Source organism: Trachymyrmex septentrionalis, unplaced genomic scaffold (assembly GCF_001594115.1).
Source record: "Trachymyrmex septentrionalis isolate Tsep2-gDNA-1 unplaced genomic scaffold, Tsep1.0 scaffold79, whole genome shotgun sequence".
NCBI lineage: Eukaryota > Metazoa > Arthropoda > Insecta > Hymenoptera > Formicidae > Trachymyrmex > Trachymyrmex septentrionalis.
In genome coordinates this window covers 1775229-1786824 of record NW_017305977.1, presented here as the reverse complement: position 1 = coordinate 1786824, position 11596 = coordinate 1775229, and the positions used below count along the sequence as shown (strand labels likewise).

Below are 11596 nucleotides of genomic sequence, written 5' to 3'. Positions count from 1 at the left end.
TATATATACACTGGGCAACAAAATTAACGCAACACCTGTTCACTCTGCAAAAATAGGCAAATTTCAAGATACAATAACTTCGTCAAAAATTATCGTATCGGGATGTTTAAAAAAGCATTTTACAGGTAGAAACCTTTACTTTTCGGATCGCTACTTAAAAAAACGGTCTCATGGAGATTTTATGAAGTTACACAAACATAAATAAAGATATATCAGATCTCAAAATTTTTTATGAAATTTGCGAAGCTCTACGGAGTGGAATAAAAATTGTATACAAATGTGATTTACATCATTCGAAAGAACGAATCTTTACCTTTAATTTACTTTTTTACGAAGCTCCGTACGATTTTTTTCATCGAGTTATTTAAAGTTGAAGCAAAAATGGTCCTTTTTGCTTCATGTTCAACTGTAATATTATTTCCGCTGCGCAGCAAAAGTTGGATTGAATTCAACTTTTATTGCACGGTAAAAATTATATATCTATTACTTTCGAGCAGACGAGACGTTGATTGGCTATCACGCCAACTTCTGTCGCGCGACAAGCGTTGCCGCGTTTTGTGTGCAGGAGCCATTACATTTTGGGTGTTGGATGATACCCGGGTGGGAAATCCGAACGCACCCTTGATGGGACTGAAGTATCGATGAAGACTCTAGAATTGCTGTATTACCGATTGGGGATTATTACTATAATTTGTAAAATGTGTCATCAAACTGACCAAGCTCCAAGTGCTTTGCGTAAATTTTCATGTCATTCTTTGAATCTTGAACTCTCTTATCCGATTCTTTTGATTATAAATACGTTGTAAACATAAATAATATGTAAGCACGAAATGTTGAAATACGCTCGCAGAGTAATATCATTCGGATAGTTGAATATATTTTTTGGTAGGAAACAATTTGTTTTTAAGTATATTAAAAGTATGACTGGGTTACTTGCATTCTGCACAGTCTTTTTAATTCTTTATTGTTTCTTTACTCGGTAAGTGTTGAAATTTATTGAAAAATAATATCTTAGAATGAAGCAGTTGTACATCACAATTATTTGTTCAACAGAGTGGTACCAAGGCTATTAGCATGGATAGTGAAACGTCGTTATAAAATTCACTTGCGAGTAGGCCATATATCTGTACCTTATTTTATCTTCCGTGATGTCAATGTAACTAAAAATGGCTTTACATTGGTGAGTTTTTCAAGTCACTGTATAAATGCGATACAATAATATGATATGAAAGCAATATTTAATTTTAGCAAATTGAAGAAATAAGCATACGAAGCAGCTTACTTAGTAGTGACGTAGCTAAACTGTTAGCTGTTGTTATGAGGGATGTCAGAATAAATAAGGATATTCCAGTTGATCCGACATGTAAGATAAAGCAGTCCAATGAGTTATTAGATTTTAGGAACAAGAAAATACCTCCAATTATAATAAAATGTGTCCAGGTACATGTGCAATATCAAAGTTTCAAGTTGTCATATTTTTCTATGTATTATAAAATTTGACTCAACTCTATATATATATATATATATCTATATATATATATATATATATATACATACATACATACATACATACATTTATGACTATTAATTCATTTCAGTTTACAGCTGTACATGTAGAAAATATTAATCTACTGGCTCTTGGCAATGGTTGGTTGGCTAATGGAAATGCAGAAAGTTTAAGTTTAGATGGCAGTATTGTACATGGTGCACGCACGCTATTGGCATCTGCTTCTATTGTCGGTGGAACTATGAAGCTATTGCGACATGCTTCTGATGCATGTCTCTCTCAAATAACATTCGCTGGAACAATAGAAGCTACATTTAAAGCTCAAGGAGAGCTTTCGGTTGAGGTATAGCATCGAGCTCTTGTTGCAATATTAAAAAATTGATAGAGGAAGAGATAGTTTTTTTTATAACAAAAGTTTGTCGCTAAAATTATAAATGAAATCTATTTTATGCCTTATGGTAGTAAACAGATTTTTAATAAGTAAATCTGATTATCGAAAGGAATTTTCAAAAGGAATCAAGTGGGATCTAATTTATAGACATTATGTATCGGAGTGACGCAAACTGAAGGATCTGGCGGTGCAGGTCTCATTCAGTTCTTGAAAGATATAAGTTCACCAAGTACTACAGTTTGTACATGCAGCAATGTACATAATAATTCCTCTAATAATTTAATGACTAGAATAGCACCTATTTTGCCGAAAGTAAGTCTCCTTATTATAAGCAGAGATTATAAGCAGTAACAAATATTATTGTTTATTATGCTATCTCTATATTTGTAGGATTTTACTCTGAAAGTCGGTAATTTGTTGATAATAGCTGGTAGAGAGGACAGTAGTATGATAGGTTTGGAAGGTACCTTACGAAGTCTTCAAGTCCATGCAAAGTTTCAAGCTAGTAGGACGCGATTGAATTTTACTGTAAGCCTGGATGGTTTGTGTGTCCGTGGAAAGGTTCCTATTTTAACTCTACATTCACTGTCGATCGATACAAAGGTAAAAATCAATAACACATTCGTGTAAAAGTAAACCACGTGAGAACAATAATAATTTTTAATCATGCTCACTTGTGCTGTATTTTCTACAGATGGAGGAGAATATTTTGTGTGTTGACATACAATTGAATAATCTTTCAATACTATATGATCATAGAGACTGGGAATTGTTGCTATACAGTAATGAAAATGACATTTCAAAGCCTGTTAGCAACATGTCATTAAAAGATAGATTACCGAGTTTTGAAATAGCATTAAATACTGAGTTATATGATTCTTCATTGAACGTAAAATTACCAGATGTACAAGAAGCATCTTGTGGCGTTACACATATGAAATTTGTCCTGAATTCGTCTACAGGTGGGTCATACTTTTCTCTTTTTATTCTTGCTTAAGTAAATCATGAACTGAATTTAATTAATTATTTTTGCGATTCGCAATTTTTTCTGTAATAGACAAAACAAAAAATCTAAATACAGAATTGGTCGTCGAATCTTTATATTGTGCATTAAATGGTGCCAATAATAATATCTCCGAAACCTCTCATCAATGGGGCAGTCCACTTTCTATTGGAGTATTATTAGCGACAACTCGTAGCAATGCTATAGGAATTGCAGTTGATGCTCTTATAACAGAATGGAGTTTGGAGCTCGCAAAATTTCTTGAGCAAGCTTACAAGTAATAATAAAATAAGTAATAATAAAAGTAATAATAAAATAATTTGCGTATGTGATATTAATACTCTGAAAATGAAAAATATAAGCGCGCAAGTGAAATAATTGTAAAAATAATTGTAGGTGTTACAATAAGTATCGGCAACCGATGGAAAAAAAGGATACGATATCATGCAATTCTATCCAATTGAATCTTAAAGCAACAAACTGCAATCTATTCTTTATCGCAGAAAATGAGCGTAAGTGTCCAACGAATAATCACAAAGAGAATTCTTTTTTTGTGTTATGCATACTTATTTTCAGTATCTATAATGATGCGTTTGGATGTGGCGACTGTGGAACAAAACGCAAAGCGATTTGTAGGCGTAGCGGAAGGTATGAGTGCGATAACTCTCAACAAGAACGAGCCAATAATGTGCCAACACGCACAAGCTTTAACGCATCCATTTCTGGCAATACGAAAGTGCAAAACTGCGATTAGTTCTGACGCCGTGAACATTAGTCTCGATGGGACTAATTTAGCATGGAGTCCTAATTTACATCTTCGCTTATTGCAATTCTGGGTGGAGTCTGAAGATTTTAGATCTATTGTCAGAAAAGAAATGAGCGTGACTCGTATCGAAGGTAATATCAAAGGTATCGTTGAATTAATGCTAAGAATTAATCGCGGTCAATTACTTTTACAAATAGCGCGCACAGTCTCATAGTCAGTTTATTTTCAGAAGTGCAGAAAAAGAAACGCGTTTTAGATTTACTAGCCACAGGTGGAATCACCGTCTCTATAGATATTTCTACTAAACATTTTTTAATACTGACGTCCGATCAGCTGCGCTGGTCGCAGGGCGAATGGAGACTCACCTACGTTCGAGTTACCTTAGACATGGCTGATGTAATTATGATCGAAGGTTTTGAATTAATTAAAATAACCGATAACGCAGAAGTGCGAGTAGAGAGACAAAGCAACGAGGGTTTTGTATTGGATTGGAACGAGTGCTGGGCAGTGAATATCGATTCCATCAAAATTTGTTTTCCGTATGAGCATCAGTTTACAAACGCGATACAAAATGAATTGCTTAGCATCAGAAAGTGGCTGAAAGAAATTCATTCCTCGAGCATACCTAAACGAGAGTTCTTGCCATGCGATTTCATCGTCAAAATCAAAGAGTGGACGTTCGAGCTTAGCGATGATCCGTTTGAGGTACGTCTGCGCGACAATTACGAGCTACTGGAAGATGAGTACAAAGAGAGCTTGAAACGACAAGCGATGTTGGATACCAAGGTACAGGAACTTTGCCGCGCACACTTATTGCTACCGCAAGGAAAAGTCGAAGAATTATACGCCAGCTTGAATAAGAAAAACGCAGAGATCTATGTGCAGAGATGGAAACAAATGCAACGAGCAGGCCCCGCGAGAACTCGATTATTCGCCTGGACTATGTTGGATTTGGAGATATTAGCATTAGCCGATCCGTCGATAAATGGTACGGAAAAAGCGGTGAGAGCACTTCGAGAAATGGACTCGGAAACACCTTGGCCCGAGGATGGTCTGGAATTTAACGCGGTATGGGTCCGCGGTATCAGTCTGAAATGCGCCGAGTGGAAGCTTCAACTTCGCGATTTTCCGCAGCCACTGCTCCTGGTGGAGAACTTGAATATATGGGGCAGATTAGCCGGGGCGGAAGCTTTAGCACCTCCGAGAGCGAAGAGGACTGTTAGAATTGAAATCGGCGCGCCATGGGAAGATATAGTGGTGGAAAGAGGAATGACATCTCTCAAGTATTATCACGATCTCAATTGGGACATCGACAAATTCCGATATGCATTTGGTCCATGCTGGGAGCCGGTGATAGCACAGTGTAATCTCAGTTTCGAGAAGATCCTTCATCCGTCGAGAGATCCAAGCCCGCCGTTGCCGTTCTGGGATAAAATGCGACTAGCTCTTCACGGTAGACTGACACTCTGCGTAAAACAACTAACAGTACTGTTGCATGGCTCTCTGGATCCATATAACACGACGGAAGAGATGGAGCTCACATGGACCGGATTGGAGCTCGACTGGACGCAAGGAAAGATCATTATTAAGGGTGATCTCGATGTATATGTGCGTACAGCTAGTAAATACGACGATTGCCGATTACTACATTTGCCTAACGTCAGATTGAGCATTAAATTAGCATGGGTATGCCTAGGTGATCCACGTGATCATCACGCTGCTATACCCTGCGCGCCGGATCGATTGCCCGAATATTCGAGCAATCAGGAACACGATTCGTTTAGGGCGTTTCGCTCTCAAAACTTGAATGTCAGCCTCTCATTGGAGACCAAGCCAACTGGCTCACCCACGTTGACTAGTGCGCCAACAGCACTGCTCTATGGCAGCACGTTGAGATGGTTCGAGAATCTGAAATTAATTTTGTCGGGCGCGACGAGACCCACGAGAAAAGGTCCGTTGTTCAAGAACATTCGGCCTAGGAAGAAACAACTTAGCAGACATTACAGGAAAGTCCGGCTGACCTTAGCCTTCCATCGTTTTCACGTCAATTACTGGATGTCGTTCGCCATGCAGAGAGGTTTCGAGGTGACCGGTGGTCGAGTTGCCTGCAGCTCGGAGCACAATCTTGCATTGCATCCGATTGATGATGGCCTGGTTCATCGACCGCGGGCAGAATGGTCCGTCATATATATGAATTGCGAATTAAGCGACGCCGAGATTTGGTTGAAAAGCGCACTGCAGGAAGACGAAGTGGAGAGCGCATCGCTGCGTCAACCGGTCGAGAAATGTTACTGCTTGAGCGTGGCTCGCGTCAGCTACGGCAGAGAGGCGATGGTTGCTGGGGTGAGTGGCGACACGCCGATTCACAGATTGGTCGTGCACGATCTGCGCGGCGCCTGGACCAAGACCAATCGAGATGTTGCCTTCGCTCTCTTCGACTCCTTCATCAAGACGCAGCAACTGAAAAAGAATCTGTCAACTGCAACACTAAAGGGTTTCCACAGAGATAACAGCTCGACGCTCAATCCGCACAAAAATCGTGCTGGCAGACCGATCGTGATCGATCAACAAGGTAATTCCACGCAGGTCGTGACACCGTCGTCCTCCGTGAAGCCACAGCAAGGCGAGGCGGCGGGAATGTTGGAGAGATTGATAGCGGAGGCCACGAACAAACCAGTGGCTTTCAGCGACGATCTGTCGGTGCAAACTAGAGGACAGCAACTGCGCGGGCTAGCGGCGTGTCACCAGGACGACGTCTTGCATAAGAACTGGCTGAGTACGTAGTTTGGTCTTGTCCTCTGCACGAAAACTCTATCCGTAAATACTAATAAATGATAAATTTGTGTGAAACGAAGATTCATTTGGGACAAGGACAATAAAGTAAAAAAAACAAAAGATTTAACAACTAAGACAAAATTCTTTTCAGTTGCTCTAGTAAACAGTCAAGTGCTGTTGAAGGGCATCGAAACCCGGGGATATGTGATTCTCTCGGCAGCCAAAGCGGAAATACTACAGAGAGTACACCATCCGGTTTGGAAGGAACGATCTCTCGTGCCGAAAACGACTTGGGTCGGCTCGTTAGAATGCATGCAATACTATGCTACTGTAAGCGCAAACATCGACGATAACATTGATGACAATATCATGTGGCTGACATTGGATAACATTCAAGTACGTAGTTAGTATCGGAATGTAAACGGTATTGTGTGCAGAAACAAACTGTATACACTGTTACACTGTATTTCACTGTATTTTAGGAGAAAGATTCTACTATCATAGCCGGTCTACCGGACGTCCCGGCTCTGGTGGGATCTGGTCAAAGTGTCGGTGGTGTAGTCAGTCAGACAGTAGGAGGTGGCGGTGGATCACAGCATCAATTGCAACGCATAGTGTCCCGATGCAAGTGCGAATTCTTCTATGTTGGTTACGGACAGACTTTAGATGTAGGCTCTGTGGACCAAGTGCCAGCTCCGCCTAGAGAAGAAGTCAGCCCGTGGGAAAGGAAGGATCTAACCGCGGCCGACGCGTTTACCTTAATGCATCACGATCTGGATGTGTGCACCAATTCGTTGCAATATGCGATGATCCTGGACATAGTCAACAATTTGCTACTCTATGTGGAACCGAGACGAAAAGAAGCCTCGGAGAGGTTGCAAAGGATGAGATTCCAGTTGCAGCTGCATTCCGTCGAGGATCAAAAGAGACCGATACAACAATTGCAAAACACGGTGCGCGGCTTGGTGGCAAAATTGAGACGGTTGGAGCGCGAGACGTACTTGGTGCAGAAAGCGCTGGCCGACGAGTCCAGTCCGGAATTACTGACCAAGATGGAACGTTTGGAAGCGAGCGTATTCGAATGTAAGGAACAACTTGGTGCGAAGGCGGAGGAATTGGACGTCATGTTGAGTTGCTACAAGGAAACCACCGCGCCAGCAACGGCGTCAACTACGCTTAAAGACAAGCCGGCCGCGGTGGCCAGGGTAGCCGAGATTTGTTTTAAACACGCACAATGGAGGTTGACAGATGCGGACGGTCAGTTGGGTATCGCCGATCTTATTCTAACAAATTTTCTTTACACGAAAACTAGCAAGACCGATGATTCGGTGGAACATCTGCTGGAGCTAGGATACGTTCGGATGACAAATTTATTACCGAATCAGATTTATACGGAAGTACTTGTACCCACGGAGCTGCAGAGCAACATGCCTGTAGATCGACAAAGAGCTCTTCGAGTCTTTTGCAGAGAAAAGGCGCCGGTAGCAGGAATTTCTGTGAAGGAACACTTTGAAATCAATGTAGTGCCTCTTACGATAGGTAAGTAAATATATAACTTGTATCAAATATAGCAGAGCCTCTCCTACGTGTCACATTATATGTATGGATCGTATTTCTTTTTTTCTTCACACAGGTTTAACAAAAAAGTTCTTCAATACTATGCTTAAATTTTGCTTCCCTGAGAGAGATCCGGAAGGCATAGAGGAAGCACCGGCACCACAACGTGATTCATCCTTCTACGTACCCATCGAGAGGAGAGACGATGTAGAAAAAATGAAGGAAAGAGCAGACAAGAATAAATTGTTTATATATATTAAAATACCAGAAGTACCTGTTCGCGTATCGTACAAGGTAACATAATTTTGAAATAAAAAAAAATTAAATGTTTGTTACTTTTGTACGCCAATTATTTTTAAAAATTTAATACTTGCTTTTAAAAATTAATTGCAGGGAAACAAAGAAAAGAATCTTGAAGATGTACGCGACTTTGCGCTGGTCATACCGACTTTGGAATACCATAATGTGACATGGACATGGCTAGATCTACTTCTGGCCATGAAGAGCGATTCCAGGCGTGTAATACTAAGCCAAGCCATTAAACAAAAATTGCAAATAAAACCGAGAGGACCACCTGAGGAATCTGTACCACAGGAGGAAGATAAGGCTCGTCTTTTGTTAGGTACCAGGCATCTTCCTGGAGATGCGAGAAAAAAAAGTGTATTTAAATTTAAGTAATTTATGCACCTGATGACTTATGTAACCATAATAATTTATTTGTCGCAGTATTGGTAAACGCTACATTTGCAAACTCATATTTATCATCCAATTAAATTGTACATAATACATCTCAATTTATGGTATGTGTATGATATAAAATATATAACATATATATATATATACACACACACACACGTATGTGTGTATGTGTATGTATGTGTATGTTGTAGTCTTTTTACGAAAAGACTAGTCTTTATACAAAACGGCGCCTTTTTGCGAAATCAACGATCGTTCCTCAATTAGACTGACGGACTTCAGCCTTTTCGCGAAAAGACACATCAGTCTTATTGGTTAATGATGCACGTTCTGCAAAAAGGCTAACGAAACGTCTAGCACTATGTGTGTAGCTACTTCATCTCTTTTTGTTACGTGTAATATATATACATACATACAGACAAACACACATTATAATATAGACGTATTAGTGAATATTAGAATTATATTTTATGTATTATTATATATACACACATTACAAAACATAAAATATATTTCTAATTCATATCCACTATATCTGTTTTAGATGATTGGAATTTTATGTGCATTTTCTATTTTCACACCCCACTGTCTAGGCTGCAACTTCTAGGCGGTTAGGTTCCAAGCGGGTAGGATATGTTTTTTTTGTTTTACTCGGGGGCGAGTATAAACGCCCCGAACCCAAGAGCACTAGTCTACATACCTCACTGTCTACATAGGTTACAATTTCGCAGTGTGACTGACAGATTTTCTAACCTCAATAATCGTCAACTTTAACGCTTAATATCTCGATTCAGAGACGAGAGTGGCACTTTTTTCTGCCAGTTCCTTCATTTCGTATAAAAACGCATCGAATGAGTGTATTTTTATCAAAATTTTAGGTGATCAGGGTATTCTATACCTTTACTCTTTTGCGTAAAGCCTAGAATGTAGGGTTTACGCAAAAAGGTTAGATGTTCCGTTAGCCTTTTTGCAGAACATGTATCATTAACCAATAAGACTGATGTGAGTTAGTCTTTTCGGGGAAAGACTAAAGTGTGTCAATCTAATTGAGAAACGATCGTTGATTTCGCGAAAAGGCTAATTTCTCAAAAAGGCTGCGACATATACACACATATGTATGTATATATACACTGTCATAAATATGAAATATCTGCATTTTATCTTTTCTATACATCTATGAATAAAAGAATTGGAAAGATGTGATACTCATATGGAAAATTTCTTTAAAAAGTGTACAACAGCTTGCAATTGTTCCTTTTATCATTTTATTTGTAACTGTTTTTTTTTCTATTATGCCAATATTTTTTATGTCATAATAATCTTAGCATAGCAATCAAATATTATCGAAAATTAAAAATTATTTAGAAAATTTTCTACAGAAAATAGAGAGAATACGTTGCATAAGTAAAAATTACATTTTATGAAACAAATCTGTTTTTGTCTAAATAAATTAATTTTACATCTTTACATGCACACGTACTCATACATACATACACACATACTCAATATAATATGAGTTAACGTACAGTTGACTTTTTGAACCAGTAATTCTTTTAAATTATATACAATGTGGAAGTATACTTTGTTTAATCATCTACAAAATATATACAAAGTTAGAGAGTTATTAGTGGTGCCTCTGCATTTTTTTTTGCATGTCTCCATGTATTCAGATCTGCCAAGATTCGCCTGCCATATGCTGTATGAAGCTCACGAAAAGTTATTCTAGTCCTAGGTACGTTCTCAGTTCTACCAGGTGCTGATCTGACACTCTGAGAACGATGATGAGAGTCTGGTCTATTGAACGGATTATGTCGTTGTCTCGGTGGAGCTTTAGGAGATTGTTGAATCGGTGTGGAAGCTGTTTCCTCCTCTACAGAATCCAGCTGACGTTGCAATTCTGTCACCATAAGTTTCATATAATCATAACTAGCACATGCCAAAGCCTTCATCCATTGTTCCATAGATTCCTAGATATCACTGTCTGTCATTAAAACACATTTACTTTCAAGCCCAAGTGTAAATACAGTATTAGAACATCTGTTTACCTGGGACTCTGCAGCTAAAACATAACTTCTATTATTTGGTCCATGAAAAACTATCTTAAAGCCAAACTGTTCTTCATCCTCTGCCAATTCAATTGTACAGCCTTCGAGCACGATCATGCCTACCGGCTCTCTATCACCGCGGCGATCAAAATAGAATAATATATTTCCTTTGAGAACACACCATCGCTTATGATATCCACGATTTATCTCTCCGCGTTTGTTCAACCAACCTTCACGGTCTACTGGCGTTGCAGAGGTTGCAAACGCTACCATATTCTTCTCATTGATTTTCATGATTTTTAGCAATGTACTATCATTCGATCTAGAATTTTCTGCTAAACAATTGTAGCATGCAATCAAATGACTTACGTCAAAATGCGTTTAGAACAGTTTAGAACCATGATATATATGAGACATCCTCTTCTTCTTTAATTATATGGCTCGAGTCTCCGTGAAGTAAAAATGGGTGATTGACATTCGATTAATTTGACAATTATTTTTTTTGGAAAAAAATCTATTTTTGAACCGATGTTTCTTTAACTCGATTATTCCCTAGACGACAGTTTTTTTTGTTCGATGTTACTAGAATTGTTAATAAATTATTTGTGTACGTATTGACCGCAGCACAGACTCTTGCATAACGCATATAATTCATAATGCATAAGGGAATCAACCAATCGAACCATTCTTCTTTTCCATGGAATAGGAGGAAAGGAAAGTCGATTCGCTTATGCATTATGCGTTATGCAAAAGTCTGTGCTGTGGCCTTAAGGATGCGTATGTAGCACGATACGCAATAAAAAGATCCGCATAATAAAAAAACAGGGAACAGAGAACAGAGGACTAGTTTCCATCA

At 38.9% G+C, this 11596-nt stretch overlaps 2 protein-coding genes across 3 annotated transcripts; one reads left to right on the top strand and one right to left on the bottom strand.

Annotated features, from left to right (window-relative positions):
* The first annotated feature begins 855 nt into the window (after nucleotides 1–855).
* Nucleotides 856–9117, top strand: LOC108754342 (protein KIAA0100). Of its 2 annotated transcripts, none has more exons than XM_018496577.1 (15): nucleotides 856–979; nucleotides 1054–1180; nucleotides 1249–1440; nucleotides 1599–1850; nucleotides 2046–2210; nucleotides 2289–2501; nucleotides 2593–2860; nucleotides 2956–3178; nucleotides 3298–3413; nucleotides 3478–3798; nucleotides 3897–6443; nucleotides 6594–6838; nucleotides 6925–7981; nucleotides 8076–8293; nucleotides 8393–9117. In XM_018496577.1, the coding sequence occupies exons 1-15, from the start codon at nucleotides 921–923 to the stop codon at nucleotides 8675–8677; spliced, it is 6288 nt and encodes a 2095-aa protein (XP_018352079.1). In that variant the 5' UTR covers nucleotides 856–920; the 3' UTR covers nucleotides 8678–9117. The 2 variants fall into 2 exon arrangements, with proteins under 2 accessions (XP_018352079.1, XP_018352078.1); XM_018496576.1 differs by having other exon boundaries at nucleotides 3478–3810.
* A 1122-nt stretch (nucleotides 9118–10239) lies between these two features.
* LOC108754344 (sesquipedalian-1-like) lies at nucleotides 10240–11371 on the bottom strand. Its single transcript, XM_018496580.1, has 2 exons — nucleotides 10741–11371; nucleotides 10240–10662 (listed from the first exon to the last, which is right to left on the bottom strand). Exons 1-2 carry the CDS (start codon nucleotides 11032–11034, stop codon nucleotides 10309–10311), a joined length of 648 nt encoding a protein of 215 aa, XP_018352082.1. The 5' UTR covers nucleotides 11035–11371; the 3' UTR covers nucleotides 10240–10308.
* Nucleotides 11372–11596: the final 225 nt, after the last annotated feature.

Bases quoted from the DNA above. Each gene is read 5' to 3' on its own strand.
- LOC108754342 (XM_018496576.1), top strand. From the start codon at position 921: ATGACTGGGTTACTTGCATTCTGCACAGTCTTTTTAATTCTTTATTGT. The intron at 2,861-2,955 runs GTGGGTCATACT...TTTCTGTAATAG, and splicing joins TGTCCTGAATTCGTCTACAG to ACAAAACAAAAAATCTAAAT. The intron at 6,839-6,924 runs GTACGTAGTTAG...ACTGTATTTTAG, and splicing joins TGACATTGGATAACATTCAA to GAGAAAGATTCTACTATCAT.
- LOC108754344 (XM_018496580.1), bottom strand. From the start codon at position 11,034: ATGAAAATCAATGAGAAGAATATGGTAGCGTTTGCAACCTCTGCAACG. The intron at 10,663-10,740 runs GTAAACAGATGT...AGTGATATCTAG, and splicing joins TTTTAGCTGCAGAGTCCCAG to GAATCTATGGAACAATGGAT.